At 64.9% G+C, this 20,104-nt stretch overlaps 2 protein-coding genes across 3 annotated transcripts in view; both read right to left on the reverse strand.

Annotated features, from left to right (window-relative positions):
• VSTM2L (V-set and transmembrane domain containing 2 like) overlaps positions 1 to 15,177 on the reverse strand; it is a 23,522-nt gene extending 8,345 nt beyond the window's left edge. Inside the window, exon 1 of one of the 2 annotated variants that reach the window (XM_090020683.1) lies at positions 14,776 to 15,177. In XM_090020683.1, the coding sequence (XP_089876809.1) occupies positions 14,776 to 15,019 (244 nt within the window). In that variant the 5' untranslated portion in view covers positions 15,020 to 15,177. Of the gene's footprint in view, positions 1 to 6,638; positions 6,918 to 14,775 lie in introns of those variants that run through there. The other variant, XM_090020684.1, reaches the window with a different exon arrangement.
• A 354-nt stretch (positions 15,178 to 15,531) lies between these two features.
• The window catches only part of CTNNBL1 (catenin beta like 1), a 63,423-nt gene continuing 58,850 nt past the window's right edge, over positions 15,532 to 20,104 (reverse strand). Inside the window, exons 14-16 of the mRNA XM_090020680.1 lie at positions 19,765 to 19,902; positions 19,387 to 19,459; positions 15,532 to 15,764 (exon numbers count right to left, since the gene is read on the reverse strand). Of these exons, the coding sequence (XP_089876806.1) occupies positions 15,676 to 15,764; positions 19,387 to 19,459; positions 19,765 to 19,902 (300 nt within the window). The 3' untranslated portion in view covers positions 15,532 to 15,675. The remainder of the gene's footprint in view (positions 15,765 to 19,386; positions 19,460 to 19,764; positions 19,903 to 20,104) is intronic.

Raw genomic sequence — 20,104 nt, forward strand, 5'->3', positions numbered from 1 at the left:
TCCAGGGAGAGCAGCGGCGCGCAGCCAGAGCCCCCCCCCCCCGGGGGCCGCCGGACACGAGACGCGCACGCAGGGGTGCCGCAAACCGGGTGGAAACCTGCCGTCTCAGGCGCCTCTGGGCTGCACCGGGCCGCCTGGGGCACGCAGCGAGGCGGCGGGCACGGGGCGACGTGCTCAGCCCTCGCCGGCCCGGCAGCACACGCTCCAAGGTTTGGAGTCCTTCCTGCCAAGCCCTTCCAGCCGGCAGGTGTGCAAATTACGTGCGGCTTCTGTCTTCAGCCGCTGGCGGTGCAACGGGCCACCGAAATCACATGAAGTGACCCCAGCTGCTCACGGGGAAGCAGCACGAGCCCTGCGGCACCGGGCTGAGCAGCCGCGACCCGGCCCGCGGAGCAGGGGTCTGCCTGGGCGCCTCGCTGCGGGAGGCCCGGAAGCCCGAGGGCTCCCGCAAGCTGCTGGTCCGCGCCCGTGAGCAGGGCCTGACCGTCACGCACGCACCGGGGCCGGGCCTGGCGGCTCGAGCTGTCGGCGGTGAGCCCACGACCAGCGCGCGGCTGAAGGCTGGCAGCGGCCGCCGCGCTCCCGGCCGGCCCGTGCCCGCGACGGACAGCCGGACCCGCCCGGGCCTGGCACGGAGGAGGAACGGCCGCGCTAGCGCGGCGCGGCGCGGAGCGGGAGCGAAGCCGCGCTGGCTCGTCCGCCCGGGGCAGCAGGGCAGGGGGCCTGCGCTCGGCCCCCGCAGCAAGGGCTGCTGGCAAGGCCGTGGTGCCAGGCCACTGCCCGCGACCCCGAGCTCGCAGGCGGGCACAGGCGAGTCCCACGGGGCGGCGGGGCGAGGACGGGACGCGCGGCAGGGCCCTGAGCCCCGCGGGGCAGCGCCACGGGACTGGAGCCCCGGCTCCGGCCTTGCCCCGGGCTCTGCTCCCAGGTGCCACGCGCCCCCGGGGAGCCCCCCCCGCGGACATTGGCGCCGCGTCCTTAGACAAAGGGAAGAAGCCGGAGTGACTTTAATGGGCTGGCTGCACGGAGTGGTTTATGGCCCGCTCGCTGTCATAAACTGAGAAAATCAGGATCGATAAATCTTCCCGGAAACAAAAATCAGGGGAAATAAAGCGGACTGAACGGGGAAGCACAGAGAAACGGAGCTGAAGGCGCCTGCTGGGACAGCTCGGTGCCCCCCGAGCCGCAGACGCACAGGCTGCTGCGGCGCGCCCAGCCCCGGGCCGGCGAGCAGGAGCGGGCACGGCGGGAGCCAAGGCCGAGAGCCCTGGGCCCTGCCCCACGCAGCGCCCCGTGACCCCCGGCTGCTGCCCACCCCGCGCCAGCCTCGCGCCACCGAGACCAGCCGGGTGCCCTCCGCCCCCAGCGCCCGCCCCGGCCCCGTCCCGGCCCCGGCCCTCACCCAGCCCAGGGCCGGCAAGGACACGGCTCCGTCCCCCGGCTGCCCGAGCAGGAGGGGAAGGAAGGACGGCCCCCGCGGGGACAGGCATGACGGGTCCCCCGCAGTCGCGGCGCCGGCAGGTCCCGAGCGCGGCCGCGGGGGAACGAGCCCGGGGCGCGAATGGCTGCGGGGCCCGGGCGACCTCCGGGCTCGTCAGCGCCGCTTGTTAGGGCCGGCGGAGCTGGGGGGGGGGGGCACAGCCCCCCGGTGCGGCCGTTTCCCGGCGCCTTCCTCCGCTCCCTCTTCGGCGGCGCAGCACGGCCGCGGCGCGGGAGCTGCCCCGGGGAGCTGGGCTGGGCCGGCTGGGAGGGAGGCGAGACGGGGGTCCCGCCGTGGGCCTCGGGCCCTCTCCCGGCCCGCGGCCCAGCGCCCAGAGCAACCAGCGCCGGCCGTCCGGGGGCCTCCCAGACGTGGGGCGCCCCCACCCCACCGCCCGCGGAGCCGCGGCATGGCCACACGGCGGGGACGCAGGGGAAGCACCGAGAGCCCGCGCCCCTCACCCACGCGAGGCCGGCGGGCTGCAGTGGGGAGCAGGAGCCTCCTGGGCAGCCCGGCAAACCCGGAGCTCCCCCAGGCCAGCTCCTCTCCAGGGAGGCGAGGCGCGGGCAGACGCCGGGGACAAGGCGAGGTGCTGGGCAGGCCCGGGAGCAGCTTGGGGCTTCCCGCAGCCGCTGCAGCAAGGGCCCTGCTCTCCCGCTCCCGGTGGGCGCAGGCTTCCCCCCACCCCGAGCGGTGCCAGGCCTTCGTGGGCTCCCGGGCTGATGAGGACAGACCTGGGGGAAAGGCAGCACACGGGGATGCTGTTCAGGGGCAAGATGGGCACACACGAGCCCAGGAGGCTGGCGGCGACGAGAGGCAGCGCCCGGCGGGTCCTGGGGAAGCCGGAGCATAGACAGACAAACAGGCACCCAGGCAGGTTAATATTTGAGGAAGCCTGCTTTGAAGGGCGATTAAATATGTATTGGCCATTTGCAAAGGCATATTAATTACCTCGTTAGAGCTCCGGCTCGCTCAGCGAATTATTTACCCCGATGAGCCATTACAAGCCCAGTCAATCACGCGCGTCTGGCTCGGGCCGCCCGCGTCTCCCCGCGCACCGGGGGGCCGCCCGGGCCCAGCACCCGGCAGGGGCGCGCTGAGGGCCCACGGCTCGGCTCTATTGCCTTGGATGCTAAGGCAAAAATCAGGGCACGAGGCCGACCCTGCTGGAGACAGCTGCGGGCACAGCACAGGGCTGGCTGGCTGCAGGGTGCTCTGCTCCCGGACAGGGCCTGGCCCACTTCCACCCCCTCCAAAGCGGCGAGTGGCCCAGGCAGACCGGGGATAGCAATGTGCCTGCCCTGGCTCTGGCAGCAGGTGTGACCGTGCAGCACCGAGCACGCGTGGCAGCCGAGGGCTGGCGAAGAAGCCCGGGTCGGGGCAGGCAGACTACCTCGGGGAGGAGCAGGAGCAGGAGCAGGGCTGCAGCAGCACCTGGTCTCTGCAGGGCCCCAGGCACCGAGAAGCCCAGTGGAAACCCTGGCCTGGGCCACGTCTGCACATCTACGTGGAAGGCGAGGCCCCTGCATGTGGCCAACAGGAGATCAGGGGCTTTGCCCCCCATCCTGGGGGTTGGCTGCAGGGGGGAGAGATGCTCCCACCCAGTCTGGTGCAGCAGCACAGGTATGTGCACACACACATGCCATGCCCATGCCAGGGCCATCGTACAAGCGATGCTCTGCGCACCGCCCCGACCTGGGCGCAATACCCCATGCAAGGCGCAGCCCGGGGCCCGTTGCTCGCATGCACCCCGACGACTCTACCCCCCCTCGGGAAGGGCTGGGGGCGCACAGCTGAACACCAACAGCCGGTGCTGCAGGAGGAGCCGAGCTCCTCTTTCCTGCCAGTGTGTCAGGCAAAAAAGTGCTGCCTGCCCCAGCCTCCGCGGCCAGTCAGCGGTGTGGCAAAGGCCGTGGGGCTCTGCAGGCCAGTGCACGGTGATTTATGGACGTGCTAGCGAGGGCAGCCAGCCATGGACACGGCGCTCCTGACAGGCCTTCAGGACACAAGCACTGCAGCAGGGGCTGCAGGCCCCTCCGTGCCAGACCCCCACTGCCCCACTCACAAACACTGGGAAGCAAGGCAGAGCCTCGGCGCAAGCCGGGTGTAGTCCTGCGTCTACGTCCTCATGCCGTGCACCGGGGGGAAGCGACCTCCACCTCCGCGCTGCCTGGCACAGGAGAGCTCCCCCAGCACCTGCACACAGCCCACGGCTCTCCTCGGACCTGGTCCCAGCAAGCCAGGACACGATGGCCCTGTCACCCGCGTGAGCAGAGGACACGGCTCTGATGGCCACAGCCCACCAGGGCGCCCTCAGCTCGGGCAGCGACGGGCCCATCAGGTGCTGGGTCTCTGTGCCCTGGTGCGCCAGCCCTGCCCGGAACCAGCCAGTCACCCACTGCAATAATCTCATGGCACACGCACATGCACGCACGCACACACACATGCGCAAGTGCAAATTAGCTCCAGCTTCAGCCTGCAAGGCTCAAATCCACCCCTGAAGCTGCAGGAGAAGAGCAACAGGGATGAATCGGGGCTGCAGCACGAGGCTCCTCTTGGGGCCCCAGCAGTCCCCTTCCCAGCGCCATCACCGGCAAAAATCCCAACCGAGCCGGGATCGGGGCCCTCAGCTGTTGCACACGCTCTCCTGACAGCTGACTTCACCTGCCAGCGCGCCCCGCTCCCGGGGGAAAGCAGCAGCGGTGTCACGGCGCTCGCCGCCTCGGCGGGCCGCGCAGACCGAGACGTCCAGGGGAATTCTGCTTTCTTTGGCAAACTCGGGGAGCAAAGCGCCAGACGTGCCCGTGGCGCCCGGCGCGGCGTGTCCCGGGGGCCGGCTCCGCGCCCCCGTCCGTGCTGCGAAGTGCCAGGAGTCCTCACGTCGTAGCTGGCAGGCGGGGGGCGGCGGCTGCCCCGCAGCCCATCTGGCCAGCGCTGCGCCGGCCTCATGGCACGGGCCCGCGCGCTACGAGACGCGTCGGCTCCTTCCAGTAATTATGCAATTGCCCTTTCGCGAATGGAAGTGTCAAGCTGCAGGAGCGCGGTGAATGCCGCCGGGCGACGGGGGGGCCCATTGTTTCCAGAGCGGGGAGAGAACGGTCGTTTTTCTGACCCCACTTACTGTCACACAAGGAGCCGAATTAGCTCAGATTTTTGCTGCAAATTAGCAACAGAAAAGCCAAGTCATTTGGAGGACGCAGACTGGGCCAGCGCTTGCCCTGCCAGGGCCTGGGACTGACCCCAGCGCCTGCCGGTGTTTGTAGTATTGCACCTTCGCGGGCCGGCTGCCGTGGGCCCCGGGGGGGTCTCTGCTGCCCTCGCGGGAGCCTTCGCAGCCCGTTTCACTGCTGCTGGACGGAGCACCGGGCAACCGTCCCGGTCCCTGCTGAGAGGGGCTCTTCCAGGGGAGGGAATCCTCAGCCTGGCGAGCCCGGGCGAGGCGGGGGTCCTGCAGGCCGTGCCCCTCACAGCCGCACAGAGGGCTTTCCTGGGGCCTGGAGCAGGGCCCCCAGCCCCGGCGGGACCCCAAGGGCCAAACCCGCTCTGTGTCATGGCTCAGTGCTAGCAAAGGAAAGGCAATGGCAGGCGTGTGGCCCAGGACTCAGGGATAGAAGCAAGGTGGAAGGGGAAACCACTGCCCAGGCCTGGCCTGCCTTGGAGCACCCTGCGGCCCCGCAAGAAGCACCACCAGCGGCTTCTGCTGCCCCACGCACATGTGGAGCCAGGCGAAGAGCGAGAGGCATGGGCCGAGCTGTGGGGCTGCAGGCGGCCCAGGACAGCCTGCACTGCACTGCACTGCGTGGGGAAGGCTCTTCCCCGGCAAAGAGGAGAGGGAGAGAACCAGAAGCAGGACCGCCCAGACGGGGCAGGGCAGAAGCCAGGAGAAAAGGCCCCTGGCTTCCCAGCTCCCTCTCCCCTCCAGGCCCCAGACGGCACGGACGCCGCCGAGAAGCCCGGCTGCCGGCTCTGCTCCGCCGCCTCGCTCACCGAGAAGCTCGCGATTAAAATTCGCCGTCACGGTCCCAGCGCAATAATCCCCGCGTCTTGCCCGTCGCCCGTCAGCCTCCTTCGGGGGCAGGAGCGCGGCGGGCGATGGGGAGAGGTGTCGGAAGTAATCGTGCTCAACGCCGGCAGCGCAGTGGCAGGGAAGGCAAATCGGATGGCGAATTCCCACCAGGAAGCCTGAGAAAACCCCGGCGACTGGGAAGTGTTTGTGGAAGTAATTGATAGAGCAATCGCGGGCGGCCGAGACAAAGGCGCAGCGCGGCCGCGGCTCTCGGGTCCCGGCGGCCGGCCCGCGGGCGCGGCCACTCGCCCCGCCGCCCCACGCCGCCTGCAGCAGGCAGGGACGGGCCTACGGAGCAGCGGCCGGCGCGCAGACACAGGCCCGGCCCGAGCTGGAGCTAAGCCTCAGCCCGGAGGCAGCCGCTCTCCGCCACGCGGGTGGCACGCAGCGGGGGAGGCGGTGGCCCACGGCCCCTAGCCCCGGCAGACGCGGGCGGAGCGCGCAGCACTCGCATTCCCGCGGCCCCCGCCACCGGGCCGAGCTGCGGGCGGCGGGGAGGGGCCGCCGCGGGGCCCGCTGCCCGGAGCGGGGGCGGCCTGGGTTCAGAGGCCTTCCCCTCCACGCGGAGCACCGCGGGGCCTGGCTGCCCGGGGGCCACGCCGGGCCCCTCGTCCCCGCGCTCGCCGGGGGCGGCGGTGCCAGCCAGCGGTGCAATGATCGAGCTCCCATCTGCGAAACAGCGATTTACCCCGTTTCAGCGCCGCGCTCATCACATTGGTATTCACCTACTGAACACAAATGGCTTATTATACATGACCCACTTCTCCGCGGCTCTTCGGTGTCCTTAATAAGGGCTCGTGTTGCGAGGGAGCGAGTCGCTGCAGCGGGCCCCGGGCCGGGCACCCCCGGGGGGGGGGGTCCGCGCCAGACCCGGGCCCCGCGCCGGGAGCCCCGCGGGGCCGGCACCGAGGCGCCGCCCGGCTCCCGCAGCGGCCCGTGTCGCGGGGGCGTCGCTCGCCTCCGCCCCGCGCAACTTCCCGCGCTGCCCCCGCGCCGCCCCGGGCGGCCCCGCCAACTTTCCGGCTCGGCTGCCCCCGCGCCGCCCGGCAACTTCTCGCCCGCCCCGGCCCGGCCCGGCCCGGCCCCGCTCACCGCTGCCCGGGACGTGGCTCTCCCCGGGCGGCGGCCGCGAGCAGCCGCCGAGCTGGACGTAGAGCCCCAGGCAGTGCAGCACCCGGAGCGCGAGGCCGAAGGCGCCCATGCTGCCCGGCCGGCCGGCGCCGAGGGACGGGGCCGCCGCTGCCGCCGGGCGCTGCCGGCGCTGCCTGGTGCAGCCGGGCACTGCGGAGCGGAGCGGAGCGCAGCTCCCCCTCCCGCGGACTCGGCGGCGGTGCTGCGGCCGCGGCGCTCCCGCCGCCGCGGAGGGATCCGCCGCTTGATTTATCAGCAAAGTTTTTCCGACGGGGGCACCGCCCCCCCCGGCCGGGGCGGGGCGGGGCGGGGCCGGGCGGGCAGCTCCGCCGCTCCGGGCCGGGGCCGAGGTGCCGGAGCGCGCGGCCGGCGGGTCCCCACGAGCCGGGCCCGGGCGCCTGCTGCGCCCCCCGGCCCCGCGCCCGGCGCCAGCGCTCGCCCCTCGTCGCCCCGCAGCAGCCCGGTCCCGCACCCCCGTGCGCGCTTGGAAAGCTCCAGGGAGAGAGCAGCCGCGCTCGGCGGGGGGGGGGGGGGGGGGGGGGGGGGGGGGCACCCCCTCCGCTCCATGCCAGGATGGCCACGGGGTTAAATGCCTTCTTGCCCCGACTACGGCACGGGTCTGACCCTGAGCAAGAGTCGCCAGCTCCTCCAGCCGGGGCACTGGCACTGGCACTGGCACTACGCAGTGCCTCCGAGGAAGCCCTTACAACCCCCAGCACCAGCTACAGCAGAAAGGGGGAAACAGCCCCCCCTGAGAGCCAGCCAGGCGCAGAGCAGGCCCTGCCTGCGGATCTGGAGCGCGGGTTCAAGGTCGGTGGTTAGTTGTGCCTGCCGGGGCCAAGACAGCACCAGCACCGCATCCCCCCTGCTCCCCCCCTCTCCACGCATCACCTTCCCACCAGCCCTGGCTTCGGGCCCAAATGCTGCCCTGGTGCTGGCAAGGGGTGGGAGGGAGCAGCTCGGCTCCCCCGCCCCAGAGACACTGCTGCCAGCGCACGGGCCTGCGGGGAGCACTTTGCTGCTCAGAGCCAGAGCTGCGCGTGCACCGCCATCTGCCACCAGCACGGGCTGCTGCTCCGGTGCACGCACCAGTGGGCAAGGAGGCCAGCCGCCTCCGCCCCGTGCGGGCCGACCCCGGGCCCAGCCGCCTGTGCCAGGCCTCTTGCAGCCCAGAGCCCTGGAGCCGGGTAGCCGAGGGGCGTCTGTCAGGCCTGGCCCGGCCTCTGGCAGCGGGAGGGATGCCCCGACCGCCCCGTCGGGGCACGAGCAGGCAAAGCGTGCCCGCTGGAGGCGCGTGCAGCATTCACCTGCATTGCACGCACGCAGCATCGGGACAGGGAGGCAAGTTTGAACGCGTGTCACAAATCACAAGTCCACCAAGCTCCCCTTCATAATAAAAAGCTTAATAGGCTCTAATTCGAGATCCAAAGCACCCTCTATACACTGTATATTACTGAGAGGCAATAATCTAGGTAAATCCTATTTTGATGATTTCATTACGATGTTTTATAGGCAGTGAGGCCCTCAGCTAGACCTCCCCCCACCGTGGAAAATAAATTATTTATCATGAAAGAAGATAATAAGATCATTAGGCAACATTATTTAGAGTCTCCCAACCCCTGACAATAACTCACCCCTCTCCGTTTGCTTTAGCCAGACACAGTGACTGTGAGGCGGTGCGGTGCGCAGGGCACAATGGAGCCGCTGGATTCAGCCCGGCTGCTCTGCAGGGACTATTGTCACAGGGATTTCGCACCCGGCTGGGGGGAACAAGGGCCTGATCCCGAAATCCTCAGTTCAGGACGCCTCCCACGGGCTGCAGGGCTTGGCTCCGAATCCAAGTCTGCGCAGAGCACGTGGCATCGCCAGCTGGGCTGCCCAGTCCGTACGCGTGCTGGCCAGGGGTGCTCACACCCGTTTAGCCACTTTGTGGCCAGTGGCAGTGGGGACGTAGTCACCAGGCCGGCACAGCCCAGGCCTGCGCTTGCCGGGAGGGACGTGGGCAGTCGTCACGCTTTCCTGCCAGGGAAGTCACCGCACACCATGAATAGGATCCTCCGCTCCTTTCCACGTGTGCAACCCCGGAGGTAAACCCTTGGCAGCCAGCGGAGCTCCCCAGGATCTATCCCCCTGCGACCAGTCAACACCAGGCCTGAGATGACGGCATTGCGACCGATACGATTTATACACTTACTCAGCAACGTTTAAAATGCAAAGAGGACCCTGAAGGCAGCCTACGTCCAACTTAAATACCAAGCTCTTCAAGTGGCTTCCCCACCGCAGCCTTCATTCCCGACGCTATGCGGAGGCCGGTCTGATCCCCCCTCTCCAGAAAAACAGCCACGCCAGAGGATGCCAGCTGGCCTTTTTCCCCCCAAGAGGCAACAGATTCCTGCTTCCTTTCTATAAGGATTCTTTAAATCCAACTCAAAAACACAGTCTTTCTTCACCTTCACCTCCGCGGGCCTCCATCAGCAGAAACAGCAAGAGTATTTTTCATATTACCACCCTGCACGGCAGGGTCCCCGGAGGTCAAGCTAAAAAGAGCACTGCAGACTATTTCGGTAGTTACACTGTCTAATACCCACGTTACAAATCAATAGGTTTAAAAAAGTTCTACATTCTGCAGTGTTTTCCACATGTCAAAATAAAGCCCACATAAGAACAGGCCAGAAAGCATTGATCTCTGCTCAAGTTCATTACTCCCTCTAGAGTTAAAAGCAGAGGGGGAAAAAAGACAGACAGTGCAATAATGGATCATCCCGGCCAGCTTGCAGCTCTGTGTCTCGGGGCTCGGCAGCTGGGTGCAGTTCAGAAGGGCCTCGCTTTGTAACATCAGACGCCCAGCAGCAGCAAAAGCAAAGCTGAAGGAGCTCCTGGATGGATGCTCAGCCCAAGCACGTGGGAGCCGACGTGGGGCCAGCGCTGCCGATCACAGCCCCTTCCTGGCAGGTCCTCGTTTCCCCATTTCAAAGGGGGCTGCATCACGCATCTCCCAGAGGCTGACTCCAGACGGCTTGCCCAGCTCCATGCCCTGGCCCCGGGGTGATAGCCAGATTACAGCCACACCAGCCTGGGATCCGGGCACTGGACGCTCGCGGAGCAGGATCGGCGCAGCAAACACGGAGGTCTCCTGACAGCAGCCCACACTCGCAGCACCCACAGATAATGGGCACCTGCGTCCTGCCTGTGCCTTGCTTGCCCACTTACCTCCATGTTAAAATTTGGTGCCTCAGTTTCCCCATCTGTAAAATGGGGATACAGATGTCCTTCTTTACGCACTTGGAGAGCAAGTGCTGCAGTGTGCTCAGCAGGGCCTCAGCCCATTCATCCAGTCCAGGCCTTTGAGCACTCGGATTCCCTGCCAGTCCCGTCACCTCTCTCAGCTGGATGCTTTGCCCCTGCCACTTCCCCACTGCCGGACGCCCAGGTGGTATCCCTACTAATGATCTGTCTTCAGAATCTGGATACTGATGTCGCATAATTACGTTTAAATGGCTGAAACCTGCTAAGATCTTTTATTGTATAATCGAATACGTTTAAATCATGCCACGAGGAAGCCAAGAGCACATACATTTCTCCTAATGCCAGAGACTCTCCAGACGCAGTGCCCAAATTCAGTTCTGCTTCCAGAGGATTTTCTGTTTCCCCAGCAGGATGATAAACAGAGCAGAAGTGTGCTGCGGAGCAGGGTGAGCGGCCTAGCAGAAAACGAGAGGGGAAACTCCCACCGTCGTTGCATCTGGGTACAGCTGGAAGGTTTCACCTGTCACCACGGCCGTAACTTCCCCATGCCGGGAACGGGGCCCAACGCCTGCCTGCCTGCCTGAACACCCTCGTCACGCGGCTGCCAAAGCCAGAGCTGGCTGCACGGGGGAAAGGAGAGCCTGGTTTTCCTTTTGCTTTGTGATGCTCTGCTGCTGGACATCAGTGACTGCAGTGTGCGGCAGCGGTCCATTTGTCTGCACGCATTTCCCCCCAAACCTATGCCCTCCACCACAGCCGCTGCCCAGTCCCACTGGAACAAACTGGCAGCCTGGCCCCAGCGCTAAAGCCTACCTGACCACTTTCAGCTGGCGATTTCTACCCCCTCCAGTGCTGCACGTTCAGGTGCCTCGACTCACCAAAAGGAGCACCCGCAGAAGGAACCACTGGTCATTTCTGCATGCAGCTGAACCAAACCTGGCAGCTGCATGAGGGGCATGTGGAGCTGCAGGCTGCGCATGGGCAAAGCTGGCGGGGATTTGTTTTTGAGTGGCCACGGAGTGGTGCTTGCAAAGACGGACATTGACTTGCTGTTTGCTCCAGACGTGGGCTGGTGCAGGTAACGCTTCGTGCCCTTCTGACTTGGCCTGAAACTGGGATGTGAAGTTAAGTGCTAAGAGCAGCAGCAGGAGCAGGCTCCATGCGCCCAGCCCCGCCAGGACTAGATCCTTGCACTGGGCATCCCAGCAAAGCCACGCAAGGCCAGCTCCTTGGCTGATACAAATCCATGTAGATCTATTTTGCCTGGGCTCCCCAAGGTTTGGTGAACTGGTTGGGCACATCGCTTCCGACTCGCACGCCCAGGCCCAGTCCAAGGTGCCTCTCTCAGGCTGGTTTTGCTGGAGGGAGGTGCCTGGCAGGCACCAGGGCCTGGTTAGTGATGGGGGCAAGAGAACAGCTCAGGCTGCCATGGCCCTGCCGCTTTCCCCAGGATGCATCTGCACTGTGGCTTTGCCTGCACAGGTGTTGGAAAAACTTGCAAGGAGAGCATCAGCGTGGCTGTGCCAGCAGACCCGTCTTCATGGAGCGCCTGCCAGCCTGGTCCTGGACGAACCCTCCTGCCACTTCTCTGCACAGGGGCCTGCCAGAGACAGGCCTGAGCCCCCCAGCAGTTTTCATTCAGGGCCCTTTCACTGTCGTTCCCTGCACAGCTCCATCCTCAGTCACGTTCCCAGGCCTGCTCCCACCGTGCGGTCACAGGCAGAGGCCCCACGCTCCCCTGCAGGGAACAACCTTGCTGTGGCAGCCAGCCCCCTGCGAGCCCCGCTCGGGCCGTGCACACGACCTGCAGGCCTAATCCTCCCCCACCAGCAGCCTTGGCCCCAGGAAGATAAAGCTTCTGCCCTGTGAACACGGGCTGCCATTTGGACAAGGGAAAGAGAGCTTGCCCGAGGGTGGACACAGGCTTTCCACCTGGCACCTGCTCTGAGCCAGACAGGCTCGTTTCCGCCTCTGCTCCGTGCTCAGCCGGGGAGATTGGTTTGCTCATTTTTTGACAGGCAGAACAAATGTCATCGCAGCTCGGATACGTGTCTGAAGCCTCGGCGAGCCCTGCTTAAAAAGCTTCCCTTTCACCTCTGAAGCCTGAGGATCCTGCGTTAGATTATTTGCAAAAGGACCGTGTGTCTCACAGGAGGGCAATATTAGCGCTATCTGCAGATGTGACACTGTGTTACACAAACACAGTCTGACAGCGACAAGCGCGCGGGAGACAGCGCGGGTGGATTTCAGCGGGATAAAAGCAAACCCAAAAGTGGGGGTGTCCAGATCCAGGCCCGGACACAGGACAGCCCAGGCCACTCCGGGGGAGACGCACAAGCAAAAGGCAGATCTGGGAAAGGACGGTACGAATGTCAGTGGAGAAACGGCCTCATCACACACTGCTCTAAGGAACCTGAAACCGCAAAATAATCCAAAAACATGGCTGTGCTGGGGGCGGATCGGCTACAGAGGAGCAGCAAAGGGCAGGGGCTAGGCAGGGCGCTGCCCAAGTTGATTCCAGCTGGAAAGGAGGCGCCGTGTTTGGTGGCGAGTCTGAGACCGTCGGAGCAAGGTACTGCAGGAGCCACGGGCTCCTCATCCACCTCTCTGGACACCTGCCTGGAAGATGAGCTTCAGTAATGCATGAGCCATGCACGAAGGAGTCTGGAGCTGAGGGAAGGTGCCCCAGGGTGACCCGTGCCGGGCCGTGCCGAGGTTGGGGTGCACGGCCGCGTGCATGTCCAGCCTGAAGCTCTGCGCAGCCACAGGTAGCAGCGCATGGCAGGTCTGGGCCAAGGGGGAAAGGCCCGTGGGCTTGGGTGTGCAGAGGAGAGCCGGGCCTGGGCCAACGACGGGCAGAAGCGCGGTCTTCATTCAAGCCCACAAAAGCTGGAAACCTGGAGCCAGCGGCGCCTGGGAGAGACCCAGCCCCATCGGAGCCGCCTCCATAGCTGCCCTCAAGCACACAAAGAAAGGCTCAAAATGCTCCGAGTCCCAGACACGGCTGGACAGAGCCTGGCTGGCAGGGAGCAGTCCTCGGTCACACAATAGATGGCTGCGGCTGCGATCAGCCTGGCCAGCTTTGCAAGGCTGGCAGAGATACAAGCGCGCCAGGAAAGCCTCTGGAGATGGACGAGGGCTGCAGCCGCGGAGAGTCGCGTTGATTTGCAGTCTCTCAGCGCCGAGACCTAAACCGTCCATTTCCCAGCAGCAAAGCGCCGTCATGGTGTGCCGCTCGCTCCCAGGATGGCTTCGCGCTCCGAGCGTGGCGTCCAGTGCCGGAAACCAAACACGAAGGACCTCACCAGCCGCTTTGGGTTCATCTCCCATGGCTTGGGGAGAGGGGCTCCGAGGCCCAATCCTGCCCCTTTGCAGCGGTGCGGCAGAGGTGACACAGCTCCACGTCGGCACCCGCTGTGCAGCGCTGCCAGGACCCCGCGCAAAGGTGTCAGGGGAGATTCCTTGGTCACGACCAACATGGGGGGCAAGCCCAGCACTTGCCGGGGCACGGCCGATGCCCCAGGGAGGCCGAGGCTCGGAGCGTGCTGCCCCACGCAGGGAGGAAGGCGGCTCCGGGCTGTCTGGAGACTTGCCGCGCTCCCTGGAGTCCTCCTCCCTTGCACGGTCAGGGCGGCAGAGCCCTCGGGGCGGGCGCTGGAGCCCAAGCGAGGTGCGCTCGGTGCTGCTCTTCACCTCCTGAGCTCGCTAAACTCGTGACGTGGCAGGAACTCGGGGGCCAGAGAGCAGCCCCGGCCCCCCCACCCCCAAGAGCACGTGGCTGGCGCCTCACGCTCCCCACAAAGCGCCTCATCAATCATGTTCCCTCTAATTAACTTCTAATTTACCTCTTTAGTCAAATCTGTTTACAATCAGAGACAAGAAAACACGGCCTGGTGCGAGATGCCAGAGCTCGGTCCCTCTCTCCCCGCACGCTCCGGCGCCTCCTGCCACGCGCCAGCCTCGGCTCCCAGCGTGGCCCCAGCCCCCTGCCTCGTGCCTGCTGCCGCCTGCCTGGGTACAGCAGGAGCTGGGAGCCCCTCGAATCCCCTGGCAGAGGCAGGGGACCCACGAGCCCTGCCGGAGGAGCCGTGCCCTGGGCTACAGGCCTCCCCGCCAGTGCACCTCGCTCCCAAGCGAAACCTGGGCCTAGCGACGCTGCAGGAGAGACCCGTGAGATGCCTGCGTGGACATCCACCACGGTCAGTGCAGCAGAGGCAGGTCCCCCACCCAGGCAGCCTCTCACTGGCCCATGACGAGGGCCCTGCTTGGCCGCATCCTGTCAGGCCTTCTCCTGGAGTCTGCTGGGTTTTATCCTACCCGACAGGAGCTGCTCCTGTTGGGATGCGCCTGGCTGCAGCCCTTGGCTTGGGCGCAAAGCCCCGCAGAGCCCGAGAGCCTTGGGCAGCAGCACTGACCAGGACCGGCAGCCCTCCACGGCCCAGCCCCGGGCCTCCTCTGCCGCCCGTGGCCATGGCAGGGCTGGCTTTGCTGAGCCCCAGGCCTTCGGGATGAACGGGGCATGGCGCTCAGCAACCAGCACCTGCATGCTTGGCACCGGGGCAGTGAGCTCCCGGCGGTGCGGCTGAGCGCGGGTGCTGGAGCGAGTGAGCCTCAGCAATGCCAGTGCATTAATCCAAGTAACCCTCCCAATTAACAGGGGGCCCAGGCAGGCACCGAGCCCAGCCCTGCAACAGGCACAGGAGCCGACCCAGGAGGTAGGTCTCATTCTGCCCAGGGGCCATGCCACGTGCCCACACTGCCTCTGGCAGCCCCCAGACGCCCCGGGGAAGGGAGACGAGTCCCTGTCATGTCTGGCAGCTGAGGGGAGGGAGTGCAGGTGGCAATTACTTACTGTGATGTCTCGTTGCTCTTTCTTCTCCCCTTCGTGGTGCCTCATTTGCACCCCTGGTCTCTGATGCTGCTGCAGCTGTGTGAAGAAGGGACAAGGGGCCTCCCAGGTCTCGAACCCACGGCCAGGGCCGGCCGCTTGCGGAAAGGGAAGGATTCCGGGCCTGAGCCCAAACCCTCCCCAGCAGGACGCAGGCAATGCACCCCTGCGACGCACAAGGGGAACAAACATCTCCCCAGGCCCGCATGCCTAGCGGTGCTGCCGGAAGCCGTGATTGAAGGAAGCCTTTAAGCTTCCCTGACAACGCATTTTTCTCCGAGATAAAACACGAATGCTGCCGGCATGCAAATCTCTCTGAACGAGGCAGGGCTCATCTTGCCGACGCACGCTGCTTTGGGATGACAGGCAGCAGCGGCAAGAAAGAGCCAAGCAGGAACCTTTTCTGGCACTTCCTGCTGGCGGGGAGGCGCGGGCTTGGCCGGCGGGCGGCCTCGGGAGGGCGCAGGCAGAGAGCGCGGAGCCCTGCCGGCCCAGGGCAGCCCCACATTGCAGGCCAGGCCCCAGGTTATCCTGGAAAGGAAGCTGTTACTCAGCACCGACCTCCCTCTGCGGTGCCTGCAGTCATTGCCAGGCCGTCACGTGCCCTGACGTTGCCAGAGACGTAGCCCAGGCAGCCGGGGAAAGAGCGGAGGGATTAGGCTGCCTGGCCCAGTGCTTGCCACGGCAACTCTCCCTCCCCCGCAGAAAGCCACCAAGGAATACAAAAATTAACTTTAATATCTGAACCTCCCCAGCAAGAGCTGGTGTCCTATAAAAGTCACTTCCGGGCGGGCGGGCTGGGCAGGGGCACGGTGACACCGGCTACATCCTCCCGGCAGGACGCCGAGGCTGGGTCCGAGGCCCTCAGAAACTCTCCAGCAGGTCCAGGATCCGCTTCTGCTCGCTCTCCCGAAACTCCTGGTTCTTCCCGTCCCCGATGTTCTCCGCGTACTCTGCAGGGAGAAAACAGGCCTGAGCCACAAGGACGGACGACAAACCCTTCCCGGGGCAGGGCCCCGCCACAGCCTACGTGGATCCAGCTTGGGCTGCGAGCTGCTGCCGGGGACTCGGCCAAGGGATGGACACAGACTCTCTCCTGGAGTCCAGCTGTGTACGGGCACACCTGCCCCCTCCTCACTGGGGGACACAAAGGGACGCTGCGCCTCCCTCCTCCCTTGGCAGCACAACGGGTGTTGGCAGAGGTGCAGCTTGGGAGCCCCCCGTGTTTCCTGGGGACAATCACCTGGGCCCCCCAACACATGCCACTGTACCAGCCCAGCAACGAGACCCCAGGCAGCTGCGGGGCCCGCCAGCAAGCACAGCACTGCCCAGGGCGCTCAGAGGCTGCGGGCCAGCCTGGCCCCCGGTGCACACAGCACAGGAGGGCTCAGCGAAGCCCCCTCCCACGTCACCTGCAGCCTACCTATTCTACGGGCCTGGGTAGCAGGGGCTGCATTTTCTGGGCAGTCTCTGCTGGGTGCGGGGGTGGGGACCGGACAGCTCGTAGGCTGGCCAGGGACCAGCTTTTCCTGGTCCTCCCCTGGGCAGAGCCCTTGCCCCCAGATTCCCACTGGGGCATGGAGCCCACCAGCCGCCCAGACATGGAGGCAGCTCTTGCTCCCTCCCAGCTCTGCTGCCACAGGAAGCTGCACATTCAAAAGAGCGTTAAAAAACCCCCTGCTGAAAGGCACATCTGGGGCTGCAAACCAGGGACCTGAACAAATCTCCGGGAATCGGCAGCCAGGGAAGGGAGCGCTCTCCAGCCCCTGCCTCTGCTCATCCTTCCCCTTCTCCGTAAACAAACAGAGCGCCTGGCATTCAGGCGGCGCTGAATGGCAACACGGCTGCAGGAAGTTTGCTTTAATATTGATGTGTTCAGCGCTGCTCCATGCTGCGGAGCCCCATCAAAGCCTTCATTGTAGGCGCGCTGAAAAGGCTGGGGACAGGGAGAAGTTAGCTGCCGGGGGAGCCTCTCCTCCCGCGCGCGCTCTCTTCACACACACAAAGCAGGGAGCTCTTTGCCACAGCCTCTGGGAGGGAGGCTCTGAATATTTATAACCTGCTACAGTCCCCGTGGCAGGAGGTGGTGATGCTGCCAAGCCGGGCTGCGAGGGAGCAGGCGCCAGGGCGCAAGGCAGACAGGCAGGGGGCTGGAGCCCGTCTCCACTGCATCACCCAGCGGGGACGGACATGCCGCCCCATTCTCAGCGCTTCGCCCCGCAGGAGATAGAGTCTGGGTGTTGTGCGGGGGGAGGGACATGCCAACAGGGAAGGGGTTTGCCCACACAGTCCTGCCAGCAGTTTTGGGCACTGCCCGTCACAGAGGTTGGTGCGAGGCATGGGCAGGGCGCCTCGGAAGCAGCTGCAACAACTCAGCTGCCTCTGCTGACTTATGGCCCCAGTGTGACTTCTCCCCGGGCCGCTGCACCCTGGCTGTTCGAACCCTTGAGCGTGACCAGGGCAGCACAGCGCCGGGGGCCCAGATCCAGCAGGAAGCTGGAGGCGCTTCTCCACGAATGCTGAAGCCTTGGAGGCGGCCAGGGCTCAGCTGGGGTTTTGGCCTGAAGGACCGTTTGAACGTCTGCGCAGTTTGCCTCAAGCGGTGCAATGGTGACGGTGGTCGCCAGCAGCTGGGCCCCTCTGCGGCTTGGGACAGACCCGTTGCATGGGAGCAGGTCACCCGTCTCCTGCTTTTGCCAGGAAGCTCCACGCTTTTCCTCCTCAGCATCGGTTCCACGAGACTAAGCTTTACAAGGACTGGCTGGCAAAATGTTTACGAGGTTACCAGCAGCTGCTGACATTACGCTGAAAAGAGCAGACAGGAGCGCTAGACCCGAGCCTTTTTTCTTTCTTAATTACCCACTTGGAAGCCGCCTTGCGTTTACGGGGCCGTGGCATCGGCGTGACAGCCGGCAGCCAGCGCGCGCTGCCTCTGGACCGGCCCTCCCAGTGCTGCCGGGGCCTCAGCCCGGCTTCTGCTGCACCGCACACAGCACAGCGGGTACGGCACAGCCAGGGCCACTGGGGAGATGCTCCCCAGTCTGCAGGAGGATACTGGGAGCTGAGCACCTGGGCGGGGGAACACATGCACATGTGTGTCCACACACAGACAACATGGCTGAAGTCGTGCTGCTTTGGGAGCATTCTTCAAGTGCAGCAGAGGCCTAGGGTGAAGCCCCCGGTGCATTTCCCCACTCCAGGTGCCTCTCACCTCTCACTGTAAGACCAGCTGCCTTCCTCCCTGGCCCCACTCCTGGGCCAGCCCCAAAGGGTGCTGTTGTTCGGGACTAAGCCTGGGATGAATAAGACAGCTCAGCCCTCTGGGCAGACCCCCATCAGCTCGTCTTCCTCCCATCACAGCAAGCATCCCTGCTTCTAGGCTTCCTGCTCCTCTTCCTCTATGGAGGGGAGAGATGAAGCCTGGGTGCCACCCCCTGGGCCTGACTCTCCACCTGGGCCTTGGGTGGGACACTGCTCCTTCCCACTGGCCAGTGGGCTCTGACCTGCTCCAGTGAGCCAGTGGTTATTCCCTGCCCACCCCCGACACCACCTTAGGAACAAAGTCCTCCTGCCTCTCTTGCATGATAAGCAATTCTCGGCAATCCTGAGGGACCCATCAGCTGTCAGGCTGCCAGAGAAACAGGGAGAATATGTAGGCCATAAAATCAAACTAAAAAGCAGGCTTCTAATTAGTATGCAAAAATAGAAAATAACAACGAAACAGGAGCAGCACACGGAGTGCAAAGCAAAAATAAATGGAGGGGCTGGAACAGCCCTCAGCCCCTGCAGGCAGCGAGCCAGTTGATGGACGGGGGGCACCGGACACTGCGGCCAGGTTGTGACCGGAGGAGCGGTGCTCGAGCTGCCCGATACCTCGGCCTTTTCCCCAAGTCACCTTGGGGGTGGCACCGCACCCTCAGGACCAGCGGGTCAAAGAATCCTCCCCCTTGCAGCAGGACCAAAGCCCACCCTGGAAACAGGCACTGGGGCAAGCCCCCAGCTGGCTCTGGTGCCCAGTCTGTGACCCCCACACCCAGGTTTCACCAGAACTCCTCACAGGCGCACAGCAGGAGGCAGAGCCCAGGGAGGCACCACTGTCGTTTAACACGAACATCGGAAACAACGCAGGTGCCGGGATGGCAACTCCCCACGGCCGCACGCCGCAGCTAGCAGGGAGGCCGCCGCGCCACCATCCATATTCATGTGACACTGAGAACAGGCCGGTACACTAGTGTGCGACAGGCAAGGAGGTGCTGGGCCTGCTAGGGGAAGACAGGACTCAGCAAGGCTTCCAGGGGGCTGCGTTACCACGGCAGACACCCACAGCAGAGCTGCCTGGATTTCTGTGGACACCAAAGACACTCCTGACTGGGAGGGAAAGAGCAGCACTCGTGGGGTGGTGGTGGGGGACTGTGCCCAGCCCTGGCGCCCCCAAGCTCTCAGCTGCTCCAAGGATGCAGAGCACACCAGTCTGTCCCATGACAGCCATGCTGTCTCCTCGACCTGTCCCCTGGAGGGGTGGCCTGTGCATCCAGACCAGATGTGCAGGATCCCAGTGGGAAACTGAACACTCACCCTTCAAGATGTGCCAAACGATCTTGATGGAGCTGCCTCTCATGTTCAGGATCTGGTGGACTCTCTGGCGGATCTGAGTGAGGAAGAGGAGAGGAAGAAGCATGCCATGATAGGCAGCACAGCCCTTAGCCCGCTTCCCTCAGCGCAGGACCAGGCTAGCGCAGAAAGGCTCACCCCATGGGGCTGCAAACACTGTGCATGCAGGAAGCCGGTTGCCCTCCATATCTGTGCTCACAGGGGGTGGGGAGGGGCATCTGCATGGTCCAAGCTGGAGCTCCAGCCAGAGCCAGCTATCAGGGAGCACTGGAGCTGGGCTGCACGTGCATTAGACACGAAGAACATCTCCTGCCACCCCACAGACGCAGGGCCTGCATTTACCTGGGGGACGCTGGCACTGCAGATCTCTGCCATGATGTAACAGATGAGCTGGAGCACGAAGAGGCCAGCGTCTAGGCGACGGAGGTAGAACTCATCCTCCGTGTCATCGTCGATGATCTCTCCCCGACGTACCATGTCCTGAAGAACAAGGAAAAGCGAAACTGGATGCAGAGCCGCCTTACTGCTTTATCCAGCCTGTACCCAAAGCACAAATGCCTGGCTAATTTGCAAACTAGGGGCAGAGACATGAGCTGCTCTGCACAAGCTCACAGCTTTCCCACACACTGGGACATGGTGCCTCGGCTAGTGTCTCAAGGCTCCCCCACCCAAACACCTTCCT

Source organism: Crocodylus siamensis, chromosome 10 (genome assembly GCF_052110815.1).
Source record: "Crocodylus siamensis isolate JL-2025a chromosome 10, ASM5211081v1, whole genome shotgun sequence".
In the NCBI taxonomy this organism is placed as follows: domain Eukaryota; kingdom Metazoa; phylum Chordata; order Crocodylia; family Crocodylidae; genus Crocodylus; species Crocodylus siamensis.